Source organism: Mus musculus, chromosome 3 (assembly GCF_000001635.26).
Source record: "Mus musculus strain C57BL/6J chromosome 3, GRCm38.p6 C57BL/6J".
In the NCBI taxonomy this organism is placed as follows: Eukaryota; Metazoa; Chordata; class Mammalia; order Rodentia; family Muridae; genus Mus; species Mus musculus.
This window is the reverse complement of record NC_000069.6, coordinates 20,249,479-20,276,395: the sequence shown is the minus strand read 5'-3', so window position 1 is coordinate 20,276,395 and position 26,917 is coordinate 20,249,479. Positions and strand designations below refer to the sequence as shown.

At 38.1% G+C, this 26,917-nt stretch overlaps 1 protein-coding gene across 1 annotated transcript; it reads left to right on the top strand.

The window, feature by feature from the left end:
- The first annotated feature begins 662 nt into the window (after positions 1-662).
- Cpb1 (carboxypeptidase B1 (tissue)) lies at positions 663-26,917 on the top strand. The gene is made up of 11 exons (NM_029706.2): positions 663-810; positions 901-976; positions 6,029-6,153; positions 9,873-9,972; positions 10,069-10,170; positions 10,946-11,047; positions 12,608-12,718; positions 12,800-12,890; positions 13,784-13,986; positions 24,357-24,441; positions 26,558-26,917. The coding sequence occupies exons 1-11, from the start codon at positions 746-748 to the stop codon at positions 26,743-26,745; spliced, it is 1,248 nt and encodes a 415-aa protein (NP_083982.1). The 5' UTR covers positions 663-745; the 3' UTR covers positions 26,746-26,917.

Genomic DNA, 26,917 nt, shown 5'->3' with positions numbered 1-26,917 from the left:
TATATGCTGTGCAAATGAAAGCATATGCCCACAAAAGAACTTGTATAAAATGTTCGTTCAAGTATTATTTATAATAGCCCAAAGTCACAAATGATATAAGCATTCATTAACAAGAAAACAGAAAAATTGGAGTATGCTCATACCGTGAACTGATACTTGTGAGTAGAAAGACATGAATATTATAAACAAAAAATGATTAGTCTCAAAGACATAATAGAAGTCATTACACAAAGGAATGTATATGGTAAATATAACCTCATTTATATGAAGTTTGAATGGACAAAATTAGTATAAAGATAAAAACTTTAATAGCAGTTGCTTGAAGAAAGTTGAAATATCTTTGAAGAAAGGTACCAATGGAACTTAAGCTGGGACTGTCTTCTGCCTTTGTTAATTAATCCAGGGTTTACATTTGTCAACACTCATTAAGCATGCTTAAATCTATCTCACTGTATGTCGATCTCAAATCAAAATGAGAATAAAAAGACTACAACATAAATTTTTGTTTGACACCCCCACACTAATGATTCTAGGTTAAATGTGGACGTGAGATCATTTGCTCTTTCTACAGGTGCTCAAAAGATAACTTCTTAGACTTTAAACACCTACCAAAATAACTGTGCCAGGAAAATTATTAATCAAGATCTGATAGTGGCCTTTTTTCAGAGTGGAGAAGAACAGAAAGAACACTCCGGGCTATAAAAGCAAGAAGAACCCAGGTTGCCCAGTAATTCAGACAGGCACCATGTTGCTGCTACTGGCCCTGGTGAGTGTGGCCCTGGCTCATGCTTCTGAGGAGAACTTTGATGGGTAGGTCTAAAATTCCTTCCAAAGTAAGTTTTGCTAGCTTTTGACACATTACTGAAATTTAAGTTTCTATTCATTCTTTTTACCATTTAGCAACCGGGTGTTCCGTGTCAGTGTACATGATGAAGATGACGTCAGCTTAATTCAGGAACTAGCCAACACCAAACAGGTAAAGTAGCAGCTCTCCATTTTACCCTAACTTCAAAGCCGGATTTACTCTGATTCTATCAAAAGCAATGACATGAACTATTCCCTGAAGGATTTTTGAAAACAAGAAATAAAACTTGGAAACTACTTAATGCCACCGCGCTTTCTTTTGCTGCTTAAATTAGCTTGTGTCAAGCCATGTAGTGTTATAAATCCACACAACCTTTTAGAAAAGCTGACTGTGACGGCTAAATGAGTTGGCTCTGTCTTGAAGGTCATACATCATCTAACTTGCAAGTCACTTCCCTTCCAAGACAAAGAGGGAAATGATCCATTTGGAAATGACTGAAAATCAGGGCTGTTTTCCAATTTCTGATTCATTTCCATATCCCATGTGTCATCTTTCCCTTTGATTTTCTTTCATTTAAATCAAACAACTTGAGTTTTCCTGACGTTGATTCTGGTTGTTTTAGTGGTATGACTTGAGGGAGGAAAAGAAGGTAGAATGCACAAGCAAATTCCATATTACTCTTTTGCTTTAAAAACTAAAGTGAAATTTTGCTACTCCCAAAAAATCTGTGGGGTTAGAATATACAAATTTAATTACATGTATAGTGTGGCAAAAACCTACTCCTGAATATAAATATCACCACTTTGGGCAATGCTGTTTAGTCTTGAGTATATAAACTAAACCAATCTCCTAGTTCCTAGGTGTCAGTCTGTCCATCTACACACACACACACACACACACACACACACACACACACACACACACACAGTCCAATGCATTCACCTACCCTTGTATCTATCCATCCATCCACTCACCTACCTATTTATTGTCTTTGTGGTTTAGTTTTTAATGCAGAGGTAGTGAAATAAAGGAAAAGGTAGAAGGTGTCATCGTCATGAATGTGAAGTGTTGAGTAGAAAGAGAACATAAACTCGCCTTCTCTAACCTGTCGTTAAGATCTGGAGTTTCCTCCTGCGGAGTAGCATCTCTGCCTGGCAGCCTTCACTGTAACTTGTTTAAATGCCGCCAGCATCATGGGAACAGTTTACAGCCTGACCACTGGCTTTCTTTAATATATCCACATGAAAGGTGCCTTCCTTCTAATATTGACTCATTAGAACCAAATGAGTCAGATATCAGTTACCTCTAAAGTTATTTTTTTTTCGGTTTCTTTCTATTGATTCTCCTAGTTTTTAGCTTACAAAGTCTGGAGCATTCTGGTCAAATCTGGAGGCAATTCAAACTATTTCTTTTTGAAAATGTATCTTTCGGCATTTCAGGTGGTCTGGATACATGCTACAGGGCAATTTCCTGCCTTCATTTGTAAAGCAAACATTTATTGCTGGGGCCTATCACATGTTTTCACACCTTAAGGATCCTAGAGCACACTCTATTTCTACTAAACTTGGGGACCACACAAAGAGACCTTTATTACAGCTCATTTAGTCAATATGTATTTCTCATCAGTCTCCAATGTACCATATTGGACATTAAATGATGAAAGTGATTCACTAATTTGCTCTCTTTAGGATACATATGCTCAGCTATCTAATGTAAGTGGGGTGTGATCTAGATACAGCACTGTGTGGTTTTCTGGCTTATGAAAAGATGCATAGTGCAGGTACTTTATTAAATGCTTCTCTGAGAACAGGATTCTACCAGGCTAGTAGTGGGAGCTTTCAATTACCACATGAAGTTAACTGAGCCTCGTGTACTCTTGCTTCAGTTCACACTATGTCCCAGGGATCACCCTTCATTTTCTGAGCATTCATGGCACATCTGCTTCCAATTGGCTCTGAAGCTTATTAAAATCAATGACAGGTCCCCGGACTGCCACTTCTGCTTCATCGATTTCCTGAAGAACTCCTTCATTCCCCTGTGAGCCCCTACTAACTTCATCCTTTTTTCAACACACTTAAATCCTTTGAACAAGATCAAATCCTCCAGGACTGGAGTTATAGGTGATTGGGAATCATCATGTGCGTGCTAGAAATCAGTCCCAGTCCTCTGGAATCAATACTTCAGTGCTGTTTGATAAACTGTTTTAGTTACCTTGATTCTCCCATTTAATTGCAGTCAAGCATAGGGTTAATCTCAGATTCATGGGGCTTAGTTTCTAGCCATATCAATAGTAGATATCTTTGTGCTCCTCTCTGGCCCTCGCCTTTCTCATTTATAATAGTGGTAATACACCTCCCTTAGAGGGTTGTAAGAGTTTAAATTAGAATATAAGTAGGACACTTGGAGATAATTAGGGAGAACCACGTAACTGCTTAATGGCTGCTGTCATTGGATAGAGCCTTTGTCTTTATAGTTTCTACTATGGTGTAATCACTTCCATCCTTATCTACCTTGAACCTCAGTGTTCGCTTGGAGTTGAGAACCCTTAGAAAAAGTGGAAGCCAATGGAGAGTTAAACAGGTCAGCTCTCCTACAGCTGTAGCAGCACACTCTAGCTCAATGCTGGAAAGTACATGTTTCTTCTTATACTTTATTTTCTTTCCAACATAATTTTTCAAAAGATTTAAATCCTCTGTAGTGATCATGTGGGTGCGGTGTATTCTGGGATGTAGCCTTCCTGATAAGATCATCAAAGGGCATCTCATCTTTTTGAATATCCTTGGCCAGTGTGTCCTTCCTCCCAGCTTTTGAAGGTATTCTTTTAAGACCTCAGTATGTTGAAAGGATCAGTTGCTACACTGCACTTCAGCACTTCCTCTTGTCCTTTGTAACTTCAGTGTGAGGGTTTTATTTTATTCCTTGCACTCACATTAGATTGGTCCTCCCAAACAACATATTTTAAATGTAAAACATACTCTCTGTCCTCTGGGTTTTCTTACATTCCGTGTTTCTGGAGTTTGAAGTTTATTTTTCTCTGTCTAGAGTAACATTATTACTATCTTCTTTATTGTTGACAGCAGAATGTTTCTTTCTGCTCTGTGAATTAAGCCTACAGTAGAAATTGTTTTACTTACCCACAAGAAAACAAAATTCCCAATGAGAGATCTACTATGTGTTTGGGTCATAGCCACATACAGTGTGAAACAAATTTGTGCATATTTCTGAAAACCCAAAAGTCCCCAGCACCAAAACTTCTGATTTTATCAGCAGAACTTACCCTCCAAAGGCTCGCAAGAGAGACACAGGAACTCATGTATCCCAGGCTGTCCTTGATCATGCTATGTAACAGAAAATATTTTTGAACCTATCTTTCTGCTTTCACCTTCCACATCCTGAGATTACACGTATTTTGAGTCATGAATAGTTTTATGTATTGCTGGAAAAAAAGATCCAGAGCTGTGTGTCCAGGCACGCCCTGTACCAACTAAGCAACATACCCAGACTTAATTTTAGATTTATACCTTACTTTACCTTGTCTTTGTGCTAGTACAGTACCTTATTTTAGTAAGGATTCAAGTTAACTATAATCTGGCTGACCAGGCTGATACTCTTGTAAGACTATGACTTAATGATAGGCTTTTATCCCCCAACCAATGTTTCATGTAAATCTCTTCTTCTGGAATCCATCTTGTTTGTATCACATGTTCCTTTCTTTTGTTGACCTGGCATCCTGTATAGCCCCCAAGGTGGCTTAGCATCCATTGGATGCTAAGAGTGGTTTTAAGTTCAGCAGGACCAGTTATAGTTAACTGGATTCCATTCCAGTACACCAGAAACCTGGTCACCTTAAAACCTTTCTTCTTCGGCTGTACAATCTTTAAATCTTCCCAGTTTCCTTACAAATTTCCCAGAAATAGCCCCAAATATCATTTGAGCCAGTTCTGCCACAGTGTGTAGAACTCACATCTGCACCTTGAGCCTAGCTTATAAACATCTAAACAAATGAGACACAATAGAAAATCAAGATCCAAGGTCAGATTTATTTCAGACTTCCAGAACTCTGCTCAATGTAAAGAATAGAAAAACATACACACAAAACACAGTAGAACCTAGCTGACATTTTTCCATGAAAATGGATGTTTGTGGTAATATATTCATAAATAAAAGCATTAGAATAATCAAATGTGTCATTTACATGACATTTCCTATTTTCTCTAAAGTCTCCCTTAGGAAGACAAATACTGTATGTGTTTCATCCACTCTTGTGTCAAAAACATAAAGCCCATTATGTAATAAATCCCAACAACAGTTATGAATAAGATAGAAATCTCAGTGTACAGCTGGATCCTCAAGAGTATTTTGTTTCCAGACACAGTAAAGAACTCAGCAGAAAGATGCTCTTGGGTTTATATTACTGTGACTTTCACAGAAATAAGTTCAAAGATTATGAAAATAAGTCTATTAAAGTAAAGGAAGGCTCAGTTTCTCTCCACTACTTTTTTGGGCTGTATTTATTATTCCTTGGCAGCTCTATGCATTACCATAAAGATTGTTGTCATAATAAGCAACTGTTGCATAAAATTGAAAAACAAAAGAGGGTAGCTAAAGAATGCTGCAATTAACTGGAATTAGGAGAAATAACCATGTTCTTCATGCTTCTTGCTAATCAATTTTAGTTTTGATTATTTATGCATGTTATTTTTGTGTGATTGTGTATCTGTGTTTGTGATAATGTGGTGTGTACTACTAGTACATACACCTATCTGTGTACAAAAAGGCCAGAGGAGAATGTCCGGTATCTGCTCTTTCATTCTCTACCTTAGTCCCTTCAGACAGGATCTCTCACTCAGTCTGAAGTGAGGCTGGTGGCTGGTGGTCAGCAAGTCCCAGTTATCCTCCTGACTCTCCCTGCCATCCACCAAACATGGGTTGTAAGCACACACAACCACACTCAGCTTTTCTTTGTAAAGTGCATTCTCAGTATGTGAATTCAGGTTCTCGTGTTTATGCATTTTTATCCACAAAACTGCATCTCTACCCTTGGACACTTTTTTATGGACATCTAACTGGTTGGTCCTTATTAATTCAAAGGAGATATTTATAAGAGAATACCTGAATTATTTAAGTTCAAAGATAATTATATGGAGTAGACCATTCATGTGCTCTCAAATTCTAATTTGATATTAAGCTATACATGTTTATTACATATGCTTTCTCATTCAGATTGATTTCTGGAAACCAGATTCTGCTACACAAGTGAAACCTCTTACTACAGTTGACTTTCATGTTAAAGCAGAAGATGTCGTTGATGTGGAGAACTTTCTCGAGGAGAATGAAGTTCTCTATGAGTAAGTTTATGCTTTACATACATTACAAGTCTCTGCCCTTTTCCCTAAGTCTGTGAACGACACAATGAAGGTAAAATGAGGATAAGACTATGTTTTTCCCACACAAAAGGTAACAGCAGAGTTGGCACCAGACTCCATAGATTGAGACTTAGTGACTTTTCTCTTCAGTTATCACTCTTGAACCAGCAAAATATGTGACCTAATACTGCTTTTAAAATGATATAGACAGTAAAGGCCAAACCATGGACACTATTATCATGTAGGCATAATTTTATCTCCGAATCTTCTCTCTGGGTGAACAACCACATCTCTGTGGGCAGTTAGGTCCACACATGTTCCTTTACTTTAAGTCTAGATATAACATATTCTTTTTAAAGACTCCATCACTAGTATCAGGATGCATGAAAAGTGGCCAAAAAAAGAAAGAAAGAAAGAAAGAGAGAGAGAGAGAGAGAGAGAGAAGAAAAGAAAAAGAAAAGGGACTCTAAATAACAAGTAGAGTTATCTAAACTGATTAGACTGTTCTTCCCAAAATATTACATTGTTAAGTTGACATCTTTCAAGAGAGAATTCCCTTCAAAGAAGAGAAAGTTGTCCATTGGCTGATACTCAAAAATAGATATTAAGTGCCCACATGCCTTAGATATACAAAAGGGTGGCTAGGATTTTACATACATTAGAAGACAAACTTCAAGTGAAGGAGTGCAGTGATGTGTAATAGAAATAACAGAGCACTAGAGAATAAGAATGAAAAAAATTTTTGGCTCAGAGACAGGCAACTGTAAAATGAGGCTTCAGTTGACAACTGAAGGGTATATGGGCAGAGAGCAGATGATGTGTTGTAGCTTGAAGTTAAGAGTGAGTCCATGCTGACTTGGTGGCAACTGCAGGACAACAGAGAACATTTCATCCAGGCATAGACCAAGAATGAACAAAAAGAACTCCTTGGGCTCCAATCCAGGATGCTCACCTGCTTATCCAGCAATCCTTGGCCATACATGCAGATCTTCATTATGTTTTGAAGAAATAAGATCTACAGAATTTTAGCATCAGAACTTACTTTGTTGGTTTTGTTTGCATGTTAAAAAATAGAGAAAATAGTATTCTTGTTCAAGGAATATTTCAGCAGTCAAATATGCAACGTGTGCCACCATCAGAAGTGGCATAGACAACAAGAAAATGCTTTTGAAGGAACCAAACAAGAACCTATCATTGCAACCTCTGGGTATGAGACCTTGAGAATGGCTTAAGCTTCTCAAGACTCGACTTCCTAACCCATGGGGTAAGGATATAATGAGAAAGATGGCCCTGATAAACCAATAGCATACTATTATTTGCACTTAACAATATTACTATTGGTGTGAGTTCTACTCTGGTTTACTGTTGTACGAAGAGGGAAATGCACTTGCCTTTTTATTTACTTATCATTTGAAAATTACATATATATGTATGTATATGAGTGTGGGTTTGTATATATGAATACAATGCTCACAGAGACCAGAGAGATTGTCAAATCCTCTGGAAATGGAGCTACTGGCTGTTGTGGATCTCCTGATGTAGGTGCAGGGAGCCAAACTCAGGTCTTCAAGAAGAGAAGTTCCCACTCTTGACTGCTGAGCAATCTCTCCAGCCCAATATGAAATCCTTTTAAAGATAACAGAACATTGCTGTGTTTCACTCTATTATCATGCTTTATCTGACTTATTTCTCTGATCTTTACTGAGGAGAATATTAAAATGCAACATTAAACAGACTATCTTTTAAAAAGTAAAATATAACCTTGTAAATTGCAAATTGTAATTAAGAGGCATATCTGATATTTTTCTTATTTTCTAGTAAGGACTTCTAAAATCTCAGCTTGAGATGCCTTAATAATCTACTTAAAGATGAGTTTCTATAGAATTCTTCCAGAAAACAAAGAGCAGTGCCCATAAGCTATATCCAGAGAGACTGAAAGGATGTCTTTATTCTGTTCATATTCTACATCAGTGAAATGGTTCTGAACCCCCATCAGTCCTCATTAACAGCATCAAGTAAAAGGTTCTCTTGCTTTTCCTAGTCACAGACTTCATTCAATTATGGATGCATGTTGTCTGCTGCAGTATAGAATGTACCTTGGGCTTAGATCTTATTAATGATTGCATTTCTGCCGAGAGTACTGCAGCATATAATTTCTGAATAATAGATAAGTCCCCAGGAATCTCAGGAAATAACTTCAGCAATAACTATGCTAGTCACAAACAGTCCCTATTATTACTCCATACAGTAATTAGTTCGTATCAGGTAGTTTCTCACTGGCAAGAACTTGCAGTTAAAAATGTTTGTGTATACAGAGACCATCAACTGTATAAGTCCCATGATAATATGATTTAGATCTATTCAGTGGCTCACACACTCTTCACCAGTCAGACCTTGAATTCTGAGCCAAATTTCAAAATGTGCACAGAAAGATAAACTGTAGTTCCATGTGCCATGATTGTATCCTTAAATACAGAAAGACTGGGAATTTGATAGTTCTAATATTTAGTTTCTAGTATGAAGCTAAGTTGACAGACCCTTTGGTGAGCAGTAAAAGACATTTTACTCTTTTGTATTCTACAAAATTGCTTCCTAAAAATTCCAAAAAGTTTGTCTCTCCCATTATTCAAATCAGAGTGACATTGTATGTTGCTAACTGCCTGCATCATCGTTTTTTTCTACACGTTGATGAACTGTGTAGGGCAGGAGAGATGGCTCAGCAGTTACAAGAACTGGCTGCTCTTGCAGAGGACTTAGGATTCAATTCCTAGCACCCATATGGTATTTCCCAACCATCTGTAATGCTAGTTCCAAGCGTTCTAATGCCTTCTTCTAGCCTCCATGAGTCCTACATGCACACGGTGCATAGACATACATGCAGGAAAGATACTCATGCACATTAAATTTTTTAAAAATCTTTAAAAGAAAGTAATTAAGCAGGTAAGTATCTTTGAGAAATTACACCATGTCTCCCTTTCCTTTCCAGCCATAATATTCTGTAGTTTATTGAGAGTCACAGTGATCTAATTTGCTCACTTGTTTTTAAAAATTAAAAAGAAATTGGATGGTACTAGTATAAAAGCATATGAAAGCATATCATGTATGCCTGTGTGTTTTAAAGCCACAATGATGTCCTTAAGAGGCATTGTTTAAAGCATTTACAATTATTATTATTATTATTATTATTATTATTATTATTTTAATAATATTTTGCATTCAATTCCCAGCAACCACATGGTAGCTCACAACCATCTGTAATGGGATCTGATGCCCTTTTCTGGTATGTTTGAAGACAGTGGCAATGCACTCATGTACATTAAATAAATAAGTAAATTCTTTAAAAAGAAAATAAAACAAGTATGTGTCAAATATGCATTGTTGTGTGGATGCCCAAGGCTCTGATGTCTGGGTATCAAAGAAAATGATTTCTGTGTTTAGGGTCACTAAGGTATGTGACATATGGGCCCTGGAAGATTCCATCTTACTCATGCCCCTCAGTGTCCTCAATGCCTCACTTTTTGTGATTGATACCAGAATCTGTTAGTAGCTGAGCTTGAAGACCTCAATAAAAGTCAAAAGGCAACATGTGAGTCAGTGGGGGGTACCACAGCATCTCCTAAAGCTGCAGTTCTTGGCTTCATTTGTGTTCCCTGGGAAAGAATATACTCACACTTACAAACACCCATTTTTAACTCATCCAGGGTATTGATAAGCAACGTGAAACATATTCTGGAATCCCAGTTTGACAGCCACACCCGTGCAAGTGGACACAGCTACACCAAGTACAACAACTGGGAAACGGTATGGGGTGTGGTGTGCCTGATTCTGATACATTTTGCTGGCATGGGAGTTTAACCAACAATGTCACATTAATTCGAGAATGACTCTCTTTGGCAGATAGAGGCATGGATTCAACAAGTTGCCAATGATAATCCAGACCTTGTTTCTAAGAGAGTCATTGGAACCACATTTGAAGGACGTAACATGTATGTTCTCAAGGTAACAGTTTTTAAACATGACTTAAGTGGTTTAAAACAATGAATTCTGACTCACTAGCATTTGTTTCACAGACGTGGTTATCAAAAAAGAAAAGTAAAACCCTATAGCTCAGATTCCTTGGATTCTTTTATTCTATATGCATTTTTATATAATTCCTTTTGATTTATCAAAAATAAAAACTAGTAAAATAAGAGAATTCTTATAAATTTTACCACATTCCTGTAAGCAATCTAAGTGATGGTAGACCGTGATGAAATTCTTCTCTCCCTGGTGTGGTTTCCAAGTCCATTTGCTTTTGTTAGCAAGCTCTCAGTCAAGCTATTCTCATTTATCATACCACATTACAATCAACACCAACATTTGTTTCTATCACCCTGCATGCCACTTTTGTCATGCAAGTCCAGTGACAAAATGAAAAGACAAGAAGTAAGTGAGGAGAAGAGACATTTTCATAAACTTAGCAGCAATTATAATTACTTATCATTAGTCATCAATTGTCATAGTCATGGTAGGTAACCACAGCTGACAATAAGTGCTATGGGAATACAGGTTCGTGGGGTAACAAGCTTTTTGTGGCACTGTAGGCTTGGTAAGCCTAATAGTAATGCAAGCTTTCAGCATAAACACAGTGACTGTTCAGAGACAAGAACAGTTTGAGTGTTGGGCATTGCCAGATGCTGTCAGGATTCACCTATAGAGTCCAAAGGAAGTGGATGTTAACCCCTGAGTGCCATGTAGTAAATAACGCTTCTCCATTTCCCTTTTCTCACAATAGATTGGCAAAGATAGACCAAATAAGCCTGCCTTCTTCATCGACTGTGGTTTCCACGCAAGAGAGTGGATTTCTCCTGCATTCTGTCAGTGGTTTGTGAGAGAGGTGGGTGGACAGAATAATTTTTGATGGAAGAAATAGAAAGTATTAATTTCGATTCATTCCTTTATAACCTAGTATATGAAAAATGACATGTTCACACATGCATACATATATATATACACACACATGCATACACAAAAGAACACAAATATACAGACATATACACATAGATACACACAATTGACAATTCCAAGTTCCTATGGGGATAAATTAGTTTTAATACTTGTCAACAGACCTTTGTATGACATGCATTTTTTAAGTTAGAAAATTGGGTTTATTTAAATTTCACTAAGTTACACTTTCTCACCTGCCTTAGGTGGACTAGCTGACAGCTAAAATAGTGATTCATCCCTTAAAAATTGATCAGTATGGATAAATCGGCAACTGCCCATTGAATTCCCCTGATAAGCTGAAATGTTCAACTTTTCAAATGTGTATGCACTCATGTTGATACAAATATATTTCATAAAGAAAAAGAAAAAGAAATAAGTACTTCTTATAGAATAATTACAAATAATATATCCACAAATAATAACCAAATCACCTTTAGAATATCATGGTAATAATGATTTCAGCAAATCCATTGAAGGGTGCAAAACTCAGTGTATAAAGCTTTAAGAAGATGCAAGACATTTTCAGAGCCACAAAGTATGCTCACATACTTTGTGAATGCATATTAATTGCAAAGTGAAATTTTTTCAAATTACAATGAAAAAAAATTTAAAAAACAATTTTAACTAAGTTATTAAGAATACTATCATCAGTGTTAAGTAAAATAGTAATACTGTGTAAGACAGATCACTTTGGTAACCTTCTCTAAAGATATAATACCCCTACAATTGCCAATCAACCTAACCTGTGATTTTCCACAACATGAAAGTTATAAAAGATGAAAAAAATATTGAAAATCATCAAACATCAGCGAAGAAGGAGGAAATGTGACAGCTGTCAATTCTGGTAGAAGCTTGTAATCCCTTGCTTGGAAAATAGAGTCAGGATGAGAAGTTCAAGAACAAGCTCAACTGCATAGCAAGTCTGAGGCAGTCGGGGCAACGTGAGACCCAAGAAAGAGAGAGACAGAAGCGGAGACAAAGTGAACCCTATAATCAAAAGGGGGCATTGATAAAAAATGATGAAGTCTAAATAAAATCTAAAATAATTTTATAATATTGTGTCCATGCTAGCACCTTTACTTTGATACCTAGACTGTGATTACAAAAAAAATTTTGGTAACATTAGGGAAGACTAGATAGAAAAATGTATGGGAACTCCCTGCATTATTTTATAGTTTTTTTTTTTTCGAAATATAAAACTTTACATTGATATGCTCTTAAAAAATAATTTATTAGATGAAATTTAATTTCCTTTTCTCAATTCACTTCTGAATTATTTGCAGTGCTTTATCCAAGAAAGCTCAGGAAAATGTTGTTTTTAAATGCAGACTGGCCATGAGGCAGAGAACCCTGCTTTTATTACCAAAATCAACTATATCCAGGCCATGTAAATTTTGGTAGCATCATCCATTCTATTCTTGCATGAATTCACATTGTTATTCACATCCAGGCTGTCCGTACCTATAAACAAGAGATCCACATGAAACGACTTCTTGACGAACTGGACTTTTATGTTCTGCCTGTGGTCAACATTGACGGCTATGTCTACACATGGGCTAAGGTACTTGAACTCAGAGGGACTTGTGACAGTCACACTGTTACTTCCTGTAGCTTTTGATCTAACTAGATAATCTACTTTCAGGACCGAATGTGGAGAAAAACCCGCTCTACTACGGCTGGAAGTTCCTGCTTTGGTGTAGACCCCAACAGAAATTTTGATGCTGGCTGGTGTGGTGAGTGTATGTCTAGCTAACCATTTTGTATACAACATTAAAAAGCATAAGAGATAAAGCAGCATGAGAAAACAATAGGTCAATATTCAAAACAATAAAAACTACAAAGTTTTATGTTTTACAATTCTTTCTCAAAGCACAGAAAGTAGTTTATTCATCCATTTTATTAAAAAATATGGTGCCAAGTTCTGTGTTGTGTTCCTAGATATATTAATTTCTGTAAATGCACAACTGACACACCTGATGCAATCTACCAATGTGTGTGATATATTTACAAAATCAAATCAAATGGCAAATTAGACAAAATAATAAATAAACAATCATTTAAAAATTATAATGCAATTTAGTGATTATAGTAAAGGATTTTTTTATGGACATGAATAATAAGTATCCCACTTAATGACAGAGTCCGCAGTCTTGATATCACTTTATATGGATATAGACAGTGCGGACTGAAATACAGAAAGCACAGGGATACTACCTGCCTTCACAAATATTGATTTTTAAAGGCCTATAATGTAATGATATTAGTGATTTCATATGTAATTTCTTATCAGTTTAAAAATATGCCATCCTAATATATGCATAGATGAACATATAATAGATGGATGGATAGGTAGATAGATAGAAAGATGATAGATAGATAGATAGATAGATAGATAGATAGATAGATGATAGATAGATAGATAGATAGATAGATAGATAGATAGATAGATAGATGACAGATGAAAACTCATGAAGAATTGTTGGAGTTCTAAGAAAACACCTTATATGATTTAACTTCCTAGCTGAAAATATGAAATACCTAACATCTTCTATGAGAACTCCAGTAGGTGACCGTTGGTGACTGATAAAAAATACACTTTTTTTTTTTTTTTTTTTTTTTTTTGCAGAAGTGGGAGCTTCTCGGAGTCCCTGCTCTGACACTTACTGTGGACCAACTCCAGAGTCAGAAAAAGAGACAAAGGCCCTGGCAGATTTCATCCGCCAGAACCTCTCCTCCATCAAGGCCTATCTGACCGTCCACTCCTACTCACAGATGATGCTCTATCCTTACTCCTACGACTATAAGCTGCCCGAGAACTATGAGGAGCTGGTGAGTGGGTGCAATGCGAGAGAGACCACTTCAGTGTTGAAAATGCTGTTCATTCTAATGCTGAAAAAAGTTGTCAGAACAATTCCTTATTAGTTTCTGGAGTAGAAATTGTGTGTGTGTGTGTGTGTGTGTGTGTGTGTGTGTGTGTGTGTGTGTTATATGTATGTATGTACATGTGTATGCAAATATACATACATATATTATATACTAAGAAAATTCCGGATAAACTGGATGAACTAATGGAATTTTGAAACAGGGAACAATTTCATTTGAATGTGGCTTCTTTACTAATATGCAAAAGGGCAGTAGTTCTATTTAGCTATACCACAAGAATGATTGTATTAGTTACTGTTATATTTCTGTGATAAAACACCCTGACAAAAAAGTGAGTTGAGGAAAAAAAGGATTTATTCTGGTTTATTTTATCCAGAGAAGATCAACTCTGTCGTGTCAGGGAATACAGGAGAGAAGGATAAGGCTGGTCTGGCAGCCAGGAAGCAGAGAAAGAGAACAGGAGAATCGGGTCAAGGCTACACCATGGATAGCTGAATTTACCAGTTATGACAAATAGCACAATCTTTGGTTGATACACACAGTCTAGTTAAAAACAATAATAAATAATAATATAATGCCTCAAAATGAAAGGCAGGAAGCTAGAAGAATACCAGCTGAGTACCTTGTCTCGCCTCACACACTGAGCCAGAGCTAAGCAGAGTGAACCCAGAACTGCCAATCCAGGACACAAGGACCTTTCTGCACTAAAATCTATAAAATAATCTTGGAAATTCTCTGGTCTGTTTCTCATTTTCCAACCTGGATGTGAAGGCTTAGACAAGCTGATACTAATGATAGGGTAGCCCTGAGCCTAGAGGTAGTGGCCATTGGAAATTTTCCTAGTTTGCCACAACTTCCAAAGACACACTTTAACTTTTCCCTTTTATTAGAAATAGATTGTGTTCTCAGATGATATATACTGATTGTGTCTTTCCTTCCTTTGCTCCTCCCAACTCTTCCCCACTTCCTCTCCCAACTGGATCACTTCCTTCCTGTCTCTAACTAGGAAACAAACAAGCTTTCTGTTTGTTTTAGAGGATAATTGAAATACAACAAATATAAGTTATAAAACTATCATATGTGAGCTAGACAAGGCAAATCTACAGAAGGAAAGATCCCAAGAATCAGAGACGTATTTGTTTGCATGCTCAGGAGCTCCTTAAAAAATATTAAACTGGAAGCCATAATATATACAGAGGACTTGCTGCAGACCCGTGCAGGCCCTATGAATGCTGCTTCCCTCTGTGAGTTCATAGAGCTTTGATCATTTTGATTTAGAGGGACTTATTTCCTGGTGCCCTCCATCCCTTTGACTCGAACACTCTTTCTGCCTATTCTTCCTCAGGGTTCCCTGAGTTCTAAGCTAAGAAATTTGAAGTAGGCATCCCATGTAGGGCTGCAAATTTCAAGGTTTCTCACTCTGCATAATGTCTGCCTGTGGGCCTCTGTATTTGATTTCATTTGCTGCAGAAGGAACTTTCTCTGATGATGGATGAGGAAGGCAATGATCTATGAGTATAGCAGAATACCATTATAGATCATTTTATTGCTACTGTTTTTTAGAACAGTCATATTTAGTTTTACCCTAGGTCCCTGGGCTGTCTTGTCTCTAGTTCGTAATCATCCAGTGTTGGGGGTGGGTTCCATCTTGTGGAGTGGGACTAATTGAAATTAAATATTAGTTGATTACTCCCACAAGTTTTATGCCACCATTGTCCTAGCATATCTTGCAGTCAGGGCACCATTTTAGATCAAAGCGTTTGTGGCTGGCTTGATCTTTACGTTTCTTTTTTGGTAGTGCACAGAGTACCTTTTTGCACAAAAGAGGCTTTTTTTTTTTCCATTTTTTACTAGGTATTTAGCTCATTTACATTTCCAATGCTATACCAAAAGTCCCCCATACCCCCCCACTCCCCTACCCACCCACTCCCCCTTTTTGGCCCTGGCATTCCCCTGTACTAGGGCATATAAAGTTTGCAAGTCCAATGGGCCTCTCTTTGCAGTGATGGCCGACTAGGCCATCTTTTGATACATATGCAGCTAGAGACAAGAGCTCCGGGGTACTGCTTAGTTCATATTGTTGTTCCACCTATAGGGTTGCAGTTCCCTTTAGTTTCTTGGGTGCTTTCTCTAGTTCTTCCATTGGGGGCCCTGTGGTCCATTCAATAGCTGACTGTGAGCATCCACTTCTGTGTTTGCTAGGCCCTGGCATAGTCTCACAAGAGACAGCTATATCTGGGTCCTTTCAGCAAAATCTTGCTAGTGTATGCAATGGTGTCAGCGTTTGGAAGCTGATTATGGGATGGATCTCTGGATATGGCAATCACTAGATGGTCCATCCTTTCGTCACACTTCCAAATTTTGTCTGTAACTCCTTCCATGGGTGTTTTGTTTCCTATTCTAAGAAGGGGCAAAGTGTCCACACTTTGGTCTTCGTTCTCTTGAGTTTAATGTTTTTAGCAAATTATATCTTATATCTTGGGTATCCTAAGTTTCTGGGCTAATATCCACTTATCAGTGAGTGCATATTGTGAGAGTTCCTTTGTGATTGGGTTACCTCACTCAGGATGATGCCCTCCAGGTCCATCCATTTGGCTAGGAATTTCATAAATTCATTCTTTTTAATAGCTGAGTAGTACTCCATTGTATAAATGTACCACATTTTCTGTATCCATTCCTCTGTTGAGGGGCATCTGGGTTCTTTCCAGCTTCTGGCTATTATAAATAAGGCTGCTATGAACATAGTGGAGCATGTGTCCTTCTTATCGGTTGGGGCATCTTCTGGATATATGCCCAGAAGAGGTATTGCTGGATCTTCCGGTAGTACTATGTAACATAAAGATGAAGGCTCTAACTAGGCACCAGTCTGAGTTCTCTGTGCTCAATGAGTTGTGTTGTCTTTAGCAATGGGGACTTGCTGTCAGTTTGTAGGGAACAACATATTAGCTTGGAAACATCTTGGCTGGCTTGGGAATTCCCATGTGTCTTACAACACTTAAAACTCCAAAGTCCATCCTGACTGATGCACTTCCCCCCACAAAGCCACACCTACTCCAAGAAGAACACACCTCCTAGTTGTCATATGATTCTATTCCCTATGAGACTATGGGGACCATTTTCATTCAAACCACCACACCATGGAACCCAACAACAAAAATACTGGTACTAGAAGCTTGATGACATTTGATAACAAAAGTACATATACACATGCACACACACATATGCATTTTTCTATTGCATTAGGTTTCCACATTACCCCTCAATAGACTGTAATTTTAGATATCCCTTCCCATATTCCCTTTATTGTCTCCCTCTCCACTCCTTTTTCCAACTTGATCCTTTCTTTCTAGTTCCTCTTCCATCCACCCGTAACTATCTATTCTATTTCCCTTTCCTAGGAAGATCTATCTGTCCCCTCTAGGCCCTTACTCTTATGCCTAATTTTGGTGGTTCTGTAGATTGAACCTTAGTTATCGTTGACTTAATAGCTAATATCTTCAAATAATCCAACTCATACTATATGTGTCTTTGTGGGTCTGGGATATTCCACTCGGTATGATTTTTTTTTCTAGTTCCATCCATTCACCTTTGAATTACATGATGTCAGTTTTATGGCTGAGTAATACTTCATTGTACAAGTGTACTACATTTCCTTCATCCCTTCTCCTGTCTAGGGACATCTAGGTTCTTTTCAATTTCTGTCTATTAAGAATACAGCAGCAATAAACATGGTTGATCAAGTGTTCTTTTCATAGGATGAAACATCATGTGTGTATGTGCCATGTGTGGTATAGTGGCATCTTCAGGAAGATTGATTCCCATCTTCCTGAGGAACCTCAACACTGATTGCCCTAGTATCTACAAGTTTGCACTCCTGCCAACAATTGATAAGCATTCCCCTTACTCCACATCCTCCTCAGCATGAGCTCTCACTTGTTTTATTGATCTCACCCATTTTGACAGGTGTAAGATGAAATCTCAAAGAAGTTTTGATTTGCATTTTCATGATGGCTAAGGATGCTGAATATTTCTTTAAGTGCTTCTTAAACATTTCGTTTCATCTATTGAGAATTCTTTCTGTATCCCTGCTGGGCAGTGGTGGCGCACGCCTTTAATCCCAGTGCTTGGGAGGCAGATGTAGGCAGATTTCTGAGTTTGAAGCCAGCCTGGTCTAGAGTGAGTTCCAGAACAGCCAGGGCTACACAGAGAAACCCTGTCTTTAAAAAAAAAAAAAAGACACTAGATCTTTATCCCTTTTTAAATTGAGTTGTTTTCTTGATATTTAGATTCTTGAGTTCCTTTTACATTTTGTGTACATTTGTCTATTAGTTCTCATTCAGATGTGTAATTGGTAAAAATCTTTTCCCATTCTCTAGTCTGCCATTTTGCCCTAGTAATAGTGTCCTTTGGCATGCAGAAACTGCTCGGTTTCATGAGTCATATTTATTAATTGCTCATTCTAGTGCTTACATGCTAACATCATTCTGTTCAAAGAATCTTTTCCTATGCCAATGAGTTCAAGGCTATTCTCCACTTTTTCTTCTGCCAAGTTCAATGTGTCTGGTTTTATGTTAAGGTCTTGATCCATCTGGAGTTGAGTTTTGAGCAGGGTGATAATTATGGATCTATTTGTATATTTCTACATGCTGTCATCTTCTTTAACCAGCACCATTAGTTAAAGATGCTATGCGTGTTTCCAGTGTGTATTGCTGGCTTCTTTATTTAAAAAAAAAAAAATCAGGTGTTCATAGGTACATGGATTTGTCTGGGTGTTCGATTTGATTATATTGACCAATATAAAATCCATATTTTTTATGCATTCTACAATAGTGCCCCAATTTTTTGAGAAAATTCATGAGAAAAGTTTTACATCCAACCTGTAATTACCTCTGACCCTGGATATTATAAAAGTTTTACTTATATACCTGGCAGCACTGACTTCTAAGGGTATAATCTTGGGTCCTAGACTATTCTCTTGATGAGTATTTATCCAAAAGGAGAAAGATAATCAGAAAAATAACCAGGAAAAAAATAACAATCCTCTGAACAACTATTAACTGTGATGACAGATTTAAAATACCTTCCAATTTGGCAGCATATCATTCACTGTCTCTTCATTAAAATTTTAGTTAACGAGCTACAAACATAGAACCCTGTAAAGCCGAATGTTTACACTAAATGTTTACACTAAAGCTGAAAGCATACACTAGCAACAGCACTGAGGAAGCAGAAGTAAGCAGATCTCTATGAGTTAAAGGTCAATCTGGTCTACATAGTAAGCTCCAAGACAACTAAGGATACGTGAGAGTCTGTAAAAAAAATAAATAAATGACTAACATAAATAAATAACATAAAATATAGAAATGAAGAAAGGAACGGAGGGTGGAAGGAAGGGAGGGAGGAAGGAAGGAAGGAAGGAAGGAAGGAAGGAAGGAAGGAAGGAAGGAAGGAAGGAAGAGAGGAGGGGAGAAAGGAAGGAAGAAAGAATGAAGGAAAGAGAAAAGAAAAGGAAAGAATCCTGTTACCTCACTTGAGCAGTGAATACTGTCAGGTCACAGTTAGAGGTAAACACTGAAAGGGAAGGAATACTGATTAGAGGGTGGCCAACTACAACACTATGTACATACTCATGACAGCTGTTACCATGTCCCTGCCTAGTGACTAGTCTAGCAAGGCCACAGACACACAGTCAGGAGGCTAGCATAATAAAACTAATGTGTGATTAATATATAATTAAAATATTTTCTCAGAATTTCTCATTTCAAATTTTAAAAAGCCCCAAAAAGGTTTAAATGAAACAGTAAAGAAACTTGTTGCCAATGCACCATTAGAAAGTTCAGGGGACTTCTTGGCTTGATAAAATCCTCCTCCTGGACCTAGATAACTGACTGAACTTGACTTAAGACTAATTTCTTTGAGAACACACTAAGTTTCTATAAATTATGGCTCCTGCCAATTGAGAAATTAGGGTCTTGTTGAAATTCAGAGTCAGAAAACCATAATGTACAATACTGGGAGTTTTATTGTACACAGTTGAAGTGATTCACAAGAGGGAACTGGCAACATGTGTAGCATTCAATAAGAAAGGAGATGGAGCAGTGGCACAGGGCTTTAATTCCCCACTAAGGAGGTGGAGCCAGACAAATCTCTGTGAGTTCAAGGCCAGCCTGATTTATATGAGTACTAAGACCACCTGAGCTAAGTAGAGAGATACTGACTCAAAGGAAGAAAGAAGGAAAGAAGGAAGGAAGGAAGGAAGGAAGGAAGGAAGGAAGGAAGGAAGGAAGGAAGGAAGGAAGGAGAAAGAGAGAGAGAGAGGGCGGGAGGGAGGGAGGGAGGGAGGGAGGGAGGGAGGGAGGGAGGGAGGGAGGGAGGGAGGAAAAAGAGAAAGGAAGGAAGGAAGGGAATGAGGGGATGGAGAGAGAGACAAAGAGGAGGGAAGGTAAGTCAAAAAAGAAAGATGTAACTTGTTCTGAGAGTTGATGAATAGACATAATTCAGATGGGCAGGGAAGGAATGGGCAATGAAAGTATAGAATAAAACAAATAAAAGTCAGACCGAAAAACAGGGTTAAGGGGTGTTCTTGATAGAAAATGTGGATGATTAAGTCAAATCAATAAGTTGGACATCGTACAGAAGACTGGAAATAGTGATATGGTGAATAGTAGCCAGGTCTGTTACATGACTCCTCATTTAATTTGGAGTCCATAAAACAACACTTTTTACTATGATCATGTCTCCAATCCCTCATGAGGTACAATCATACTGGAACAATGTTTTAAGTTTATGTGAAATTTACATTTAACTGGGAGTCCAATATTTTTGCTAAATGTATCAATCCCACAGGTGGGATGATATTTTTGGGAGCCAAGGTCCTAAAGACATACCTGCAATGTCATCAGTTAAAGACACCTTTAAAACCTGTCTTCTTTTTAAACATTTCCCACAAACGCTCATCACTCCTCACTTTGAACTAATTTTGCTACCTACTTCTACCTAAAGAAGACATTGCGTAGTATTTGTGAAACGTTTTGATGGACGTGCTATGGGCATTTAGTGACATCTTGTGGTAGAGGCCAGAGAATGCTGATAAACATCATACGGGATACCAGGAAACTTACTCCCACTCCAACACACACACACAGAGAGAGAGAGAGAGAGAGGGGGGGGGGGGAGAGGGAGAGGGAGGGAGGAGAGAGAGAGAGGGAGGGAGGGAGGGAAAGAGAGAGAGAGAGAGAGAGAGAGAGAGAGAGAGAGAGAGAGAGAGAGAGAGGAGAGAATGGTCAGATGTTGAGAAACTGCTTTAAACAAAGATAAGAGCAGAGTCACATTCCTCGATAAGTCCTCTTGGCTTTTACAGGATCTTATATCCTCTTCAACACTAATATACAGTGTTCTGCAAATCTCAACTGCTAAAGATTGCCCTGTGCCTGTGTTAGACACTATTTATTTTTAAAATGCATTTTTATAAAAAGGAAAGCTCTCTGAACTGCAAATACAACTAACTGCCTCACATTTGGTGTTTTCCTTGAATGTTAGAGAGGAATACACATGCAGGTCGACTGGAAGAACAAGTTGCTTCATGTCAATGACAGCATTCCTCTCTCCCACATTGCTCCTGAACTCTGCGCGAAAGACAAGGCCCAGCTGCCCTAAATCAGTTGTGTCCCTGACATCTTTCTTCACTGCAATCAGGGTCCACCTTCCTTAGAATCACCTGGATGTTTCCCACATCTGAATTCTTTCTCCTTGGTGCCTGCTTAAATCTTAAGACCTTCTTAAGCACAATTATAAAAGTAATATTTCTTACTGGTTCCTTGGTATAAGTTAGCATTATCACAGGACAGGAGGAAGGAAACTTTTGTTAGAGATAATTTGAGGCTCCAGTATCACATGTGTTACCCACAGGGTACTCTGGTCTTTAAGTTAAATCCATTAGACTTATTTTATACTTCAGGTTTGGTTGGGGGTTCTATTTTTCCATGCTGTGATAATGAACTACAGACAATTAGGCCACTGTGCCTACTCTGGCACTGTACAAGAGATTAGAGTGAGAGTATTGTGCTTCACAATGAAGCAGGGACTTCTTTATCCTCTGTTACCTGGGGACAGGGGTCTTTGAAACAGAAGAGCTCCATCTACTTATTCACCCCACCAGACCCCAACAGCCCAGGGCCCCATGAATAGCCCACTACTTTTTCTTTTGTCCCTCATGCTTTGAGTTCTATGTGACATTTTAGACTCTTTCTTTTGCTATAGCTCCTCTTAAGTAAACAAAGGTGACCCTGCATAAGATAGGGTAAGAAATTTGTAGCTGAGGATTGATATGGGCTATGTTGACCCTTGACAGATAGCAAAGCTTTTTCGAGGCTGATGAATATTTAATTTCTTTCCAAGAATTTCTTTCTTCTTGGAAATCAGTAAACCAGTTCCAACAACACTTCTTTTGAAATATTTGAAAGCTAGGAAAAGAAGAAAAGAAGGGTAGGTGGATGATGTCATAGCTTAAGTTAACCATACCTGGATGCATGCCCTTGGGCATGCTCCTTTAGTCTCTCTGCATTTTCTTTCTAGCTCCTAGAAAGAACTTTTTGTAATGTGTAAGGCATGGGCACATTAGTCATTATTTGACCCTTGTTCCTCAAGTGTCAGGTTCCAAAGAAAGTGTCAACTGAGTTTTGAATTGTGGGCTCTTCTCTTCTGTGTTGTTCCTTGACAACACTGGTGAGTGCTAGAATGACACTTCTATCCACAGTTCTCAACAGTCATTTGGCTTATCTGGAACATTCCCATTGAGTGTGCTGTTCCACATGGCATTCCATTCTGCTAGAAAATTCTGTGGTGGTGAATGTGAACAGATGATATTGGGGAGATAAATGAATAATATTGGTGAAATTATTTAAACATTACAAAAGGAAAGATTACAAGAAATATTATTAAGATAATTGGAATTTTAAATATGGGATTTTGGCTGATGAATGTTTATTCAGGCTTTTTTTCTGTCTCTTGACTTTAAATGAAATTAGAGAATGGTCCATAGATTTCTTCCTTTGTAATTAATGTCAGTATCTGAATATGACAGCCATCAACCATAAATACATATAGCTGTTCACCTCCATACAGTCTGTAATCTCTACTCAGAAGGTAACAGTCCAACTTTTGAAAAGTTCAGTATTATGAACCCTATCCAGATATGGCCCTGAACCCCAGCAAATGACTCAGTCAATCAACCTATACTGAGTCATCTTGTAAAGATAAAATGAATAGCCTGACGGGGACATGGGGGTCTTAAGTTCAACGCCAACCTGAACTATATAGAAAGAGAATAAAAAGCAAACTTAAAGAAGAGCCACAAATCCAACAGGGAGCTAATAGAAAACAATATGTACCAAGACAACAGAGGGAAGGAACTCTGATAGATGGGAGTTGCTGCAAAAGAGATGTAATATGAAAGCAAGACTGAAAGGAAAGAAATTCTCTGTTTAAGTGCAGAGAGGGAAGGCCATCCCAGTTAGGGAAGAAGCGTACCCAAAAAACAGGTAACGAGAGGAAGAAAGGGATAAGGGGCCATTCAGGCAATGCTACTTCAGAGCAAATGTGAGATGAGACTCAAGACAGACCATGGGGTTCACAGTGAGTCTTTTTTACCAAAAGAAGAAGTTGGAGATATTGAAGATACATGACAAGGTAACCCTAAAAATGGTGCATGTAATCAGATAACTATCCAGATGAGAGAAGATAACAAGGACAGCAGAGGCTGAGGTACAAACTAAGTGTTCCTTTAATGTACAATAGCAATAAAATAATAGCCTTTCAAAGCTAATGTGAGTCTCAGAGCAATTTCCTCCAAAAGGACTTGTCTACACATCATGTGTGCTCATCAGCTAATGCTCTGGCCCTAACTCACACCATCCTGTAATGACTCAATTGGCTTTTTTCCAGTCACATTGTCAAGTCATGGTTGTTTTATTTGCCTTTTCAGGTATGTTTTGTTTTTGTGTAATGACATCAATAACCTCTGTGCATAAGGACTTCCTGGTGTTTGCTTTGCTCTTACACCCTGCAGAAATGAAATAAAAGAAATTCAGCATGAGTGCAGGGGGGGTGGGCGGTGGCATTGGGGAAGACATTCTTTCACAAGATTTACTTATGCATCTCAATATGAATCAGCTGGAAAGATTGAAATAGACATTGCAAAAGCATAAAATATTAATCCAAATGTGCTGTAAATATCTTTGGTTTTTTGACACAAGTGTACGTATGTTTGTTTGGCTTAGTTGCTTTCGTTTATTTACTTGTTGGTGGTTCTTTTACAGAATGCCCTGGTGAAAGGTGCAGCAAAGGAGCTTTCCACTCTGCATGGCACCAAGTACACATATGGCCCAGGAGCTACAACGATCTGTGAGTCGTGGGTTCAGAACTATGCTAAGAAACTGCTTATCTAGAAAGAAACAATGTTCCCTGCTCTCTTTCTTTTCTCATGATCTAAAGCACTTTTGCCTCATAGCATTTTGTTAATGTAGTATATATTTTCCTACTCAATAGATAGAAATAAATAACCTTTCCAAACCACAGTAACATCTGCTTCCTACATGCATCCTTTGGGCATCTACTATGTGCTAAGCTTTCAGTAGATGCTAAAATAAAAAGAAAGGAAAGATGCAGACTAGAGAATCAGGAAAGAAAAATTGGAGAAGGTAGACCAAGGCAATCTTTGAAAAAGTGAGTATAGGGATCTTGGGACTAGGAGGTACACATTAGGTTACAAAGTAAGAGCATAACCAAATCACGTGCCCTGGGTTTGGATGGCTTATTTCTAGGGCGGATGTATTTCTAGGACTTGGATGTATACCTTAAAGGATCATTGCAGGATGAGAACATAGTTGGGAATAATTGCTCGATTTAAAAAAAAAAAAAGACCATGAGTAGGAAGGAGAACTGAAGAAATAACCCTTCAGAGGAACCCAGTTCCTTTTCCTGAGCAAACAAGTAAAAGAAACACACAGCAAGACAAACACAGTAGAATTTTACTCAGCCATAAAGAAAACCGAAATCACCCAATTTGGAGAAAAAGTGGTGGAACTGGAAAATAGTCCACGGAATAGGATCACCCAGACTAGAAAGACAAAGGCCATTTGTTCTCTCTCATAGACAAATCTTGGCTTTATATACATGGGTATTTGCATAATTCGGGTATTCCAGACCCAGAGTATACATTTCAGCAAAATAGAAAAAGGCCCAGGAGAGTAGGGCTGGGGAGAGTCCATAAGGGAAAGAGGAAAGGAGGGGACTAGAACACATTTGATACAAGAATGAAACTGCTCTTGAGTTCCCAGCACCCACATGGTTGAGTCACAATTACCTGTAGTTCTAGGTCCAAGAGATTTAATACCGTCTTCTGCACACGTTCAGCACACATAAAAAGACAGCAGAAAGAGCTAGGTGGAGCTAGACCCCAGCATTGTCATCATAGAGTTTGAAGTTCCTTTAAAAGGCACAGTCTGTAGGACCAGTGTTCTATTTCTATCTCCACCTTTCCTTGCCTTCCACTGATTTCCTTTTGACCAAGTTCTGAAAGGATCAGAAATAGACACAAGGAAAAAGACCCAGTCCTGTCATCAAAGAGCTGTTGATGACTGCAGCTGAGAAGGCTCCAGCTGTTGAGTTTGCTAAAGCTCAAAAAAGTCTAAAGTTTGTTAAAGAGTAGTACTTTCTATGGCCTTGTTGGCTAAGGTGTCCTCTTAAGGTGGTTCAGGCAGAGATGACTTTCTTGTTCACCTATTCTCAAATCATGGGTTTATTCACCTGAGTTTAATTAGGCATAATTTGCCACTGTCTATAAGCCAATAAGGGGCAAGGACAATGTCTTTCCCTTGTCCCAGCATCTCTAAAGATGAGCACATGACTTTCAACTCAGTGGGGGATGTTCAGATCTTGATTAAATAGATGAACAAAAAAATACATTAATGACAACAAAATTATAATTGAATGATTTAACTAAATGCATAACTATGTCAGGTGCCAAAGATAAAAAGTGAAGACTTAGGAACCAGGGGTAATGTGGCTGAGTGGAAAGCCCTTGCCTAACATGAACAGGCTCTGGTTCGATCTCCAGCAGTGAAAAAGAAGAGTGGCACCCTTGCCCTTGGGCTACCAGGCTTCACAATCCTGAGGTTTCTACAAGCCTGGAGTGCTGTCCTCCTCCCACTCAGTTTTCTTTGCTTTCCTGGGAGATTGCATTCTTTAGAGAGATGCCCACAGTGGACTTCCCCCTACACATAAGTGCACTGAGAATTTTGTATTACCAAAAGCATACTTCCTGGATAATTCTCTCAAAAATAATTCTAGGGCAACATAGGATTGCTTTTTTGATATCCTTGGCTTTTCTGTTGACTAGAATAGCCTATTCGTAATATTTTTCACAGTGAAAAATTCGTTGTTAGAGAGAGAATCTGGTGATTGCTTTTACCCTCCTTGCTAGACCTGAAGTTTTTCTCCCGCTGTTTTCTCATTTCAGATCCTGCTGCTGGGGGATCTGACGACTGGGCTTATGATCAGGGAATCAAATATTCCTTTACCTTTGAACTCCGGGATAAAGGCTTCTTTGGCTTTCTGCTTCCTGAGTCTCAGATCCGCCAAACCTGTGAGGAGACAATGCTTGCAGTCAAGTACATTGCCAATTATGTCCTAGAGCATCCATATTAGTGAAGAATCTGGATTGCCTTATTTTAAAATTCTTACTGTTCATTCCTTGTCTGATGTGACTTCGTTTGTTTGGAGGTTTGCAGATTCTAATCTTTCTCATAATTTTCTTGATGTAATGACCAATTGGACCCCTGAAAACATCTTAATAAAATCCTATCATTATTGGAAAACA

Bases quoted from the DNA above. Each gene is read 5' to 3' on its own strand.
- Cpb1 (NM_029706.2), top strand. From the start codon at position 746: ATGTTGCTGCTACTGGCCCTGGTGAGTGTGGCCCTGGCTCATGCTTCT. The intron at 13,987-24,356 runs GTGAGTGGGTGC...GTTCTTTTACAG, and splicing joins CCGAGAACTATGAGGAGCTG to AATGCCCTGGTGAAAGGTGC. The intron at 24,442-26,557 runs GTGAGTCGTGGG...TTCTCATTTCAG, and splicing joins CCCAGGAGCTACAACGATCT to ATCCTGCTGCTGGGGGATCT.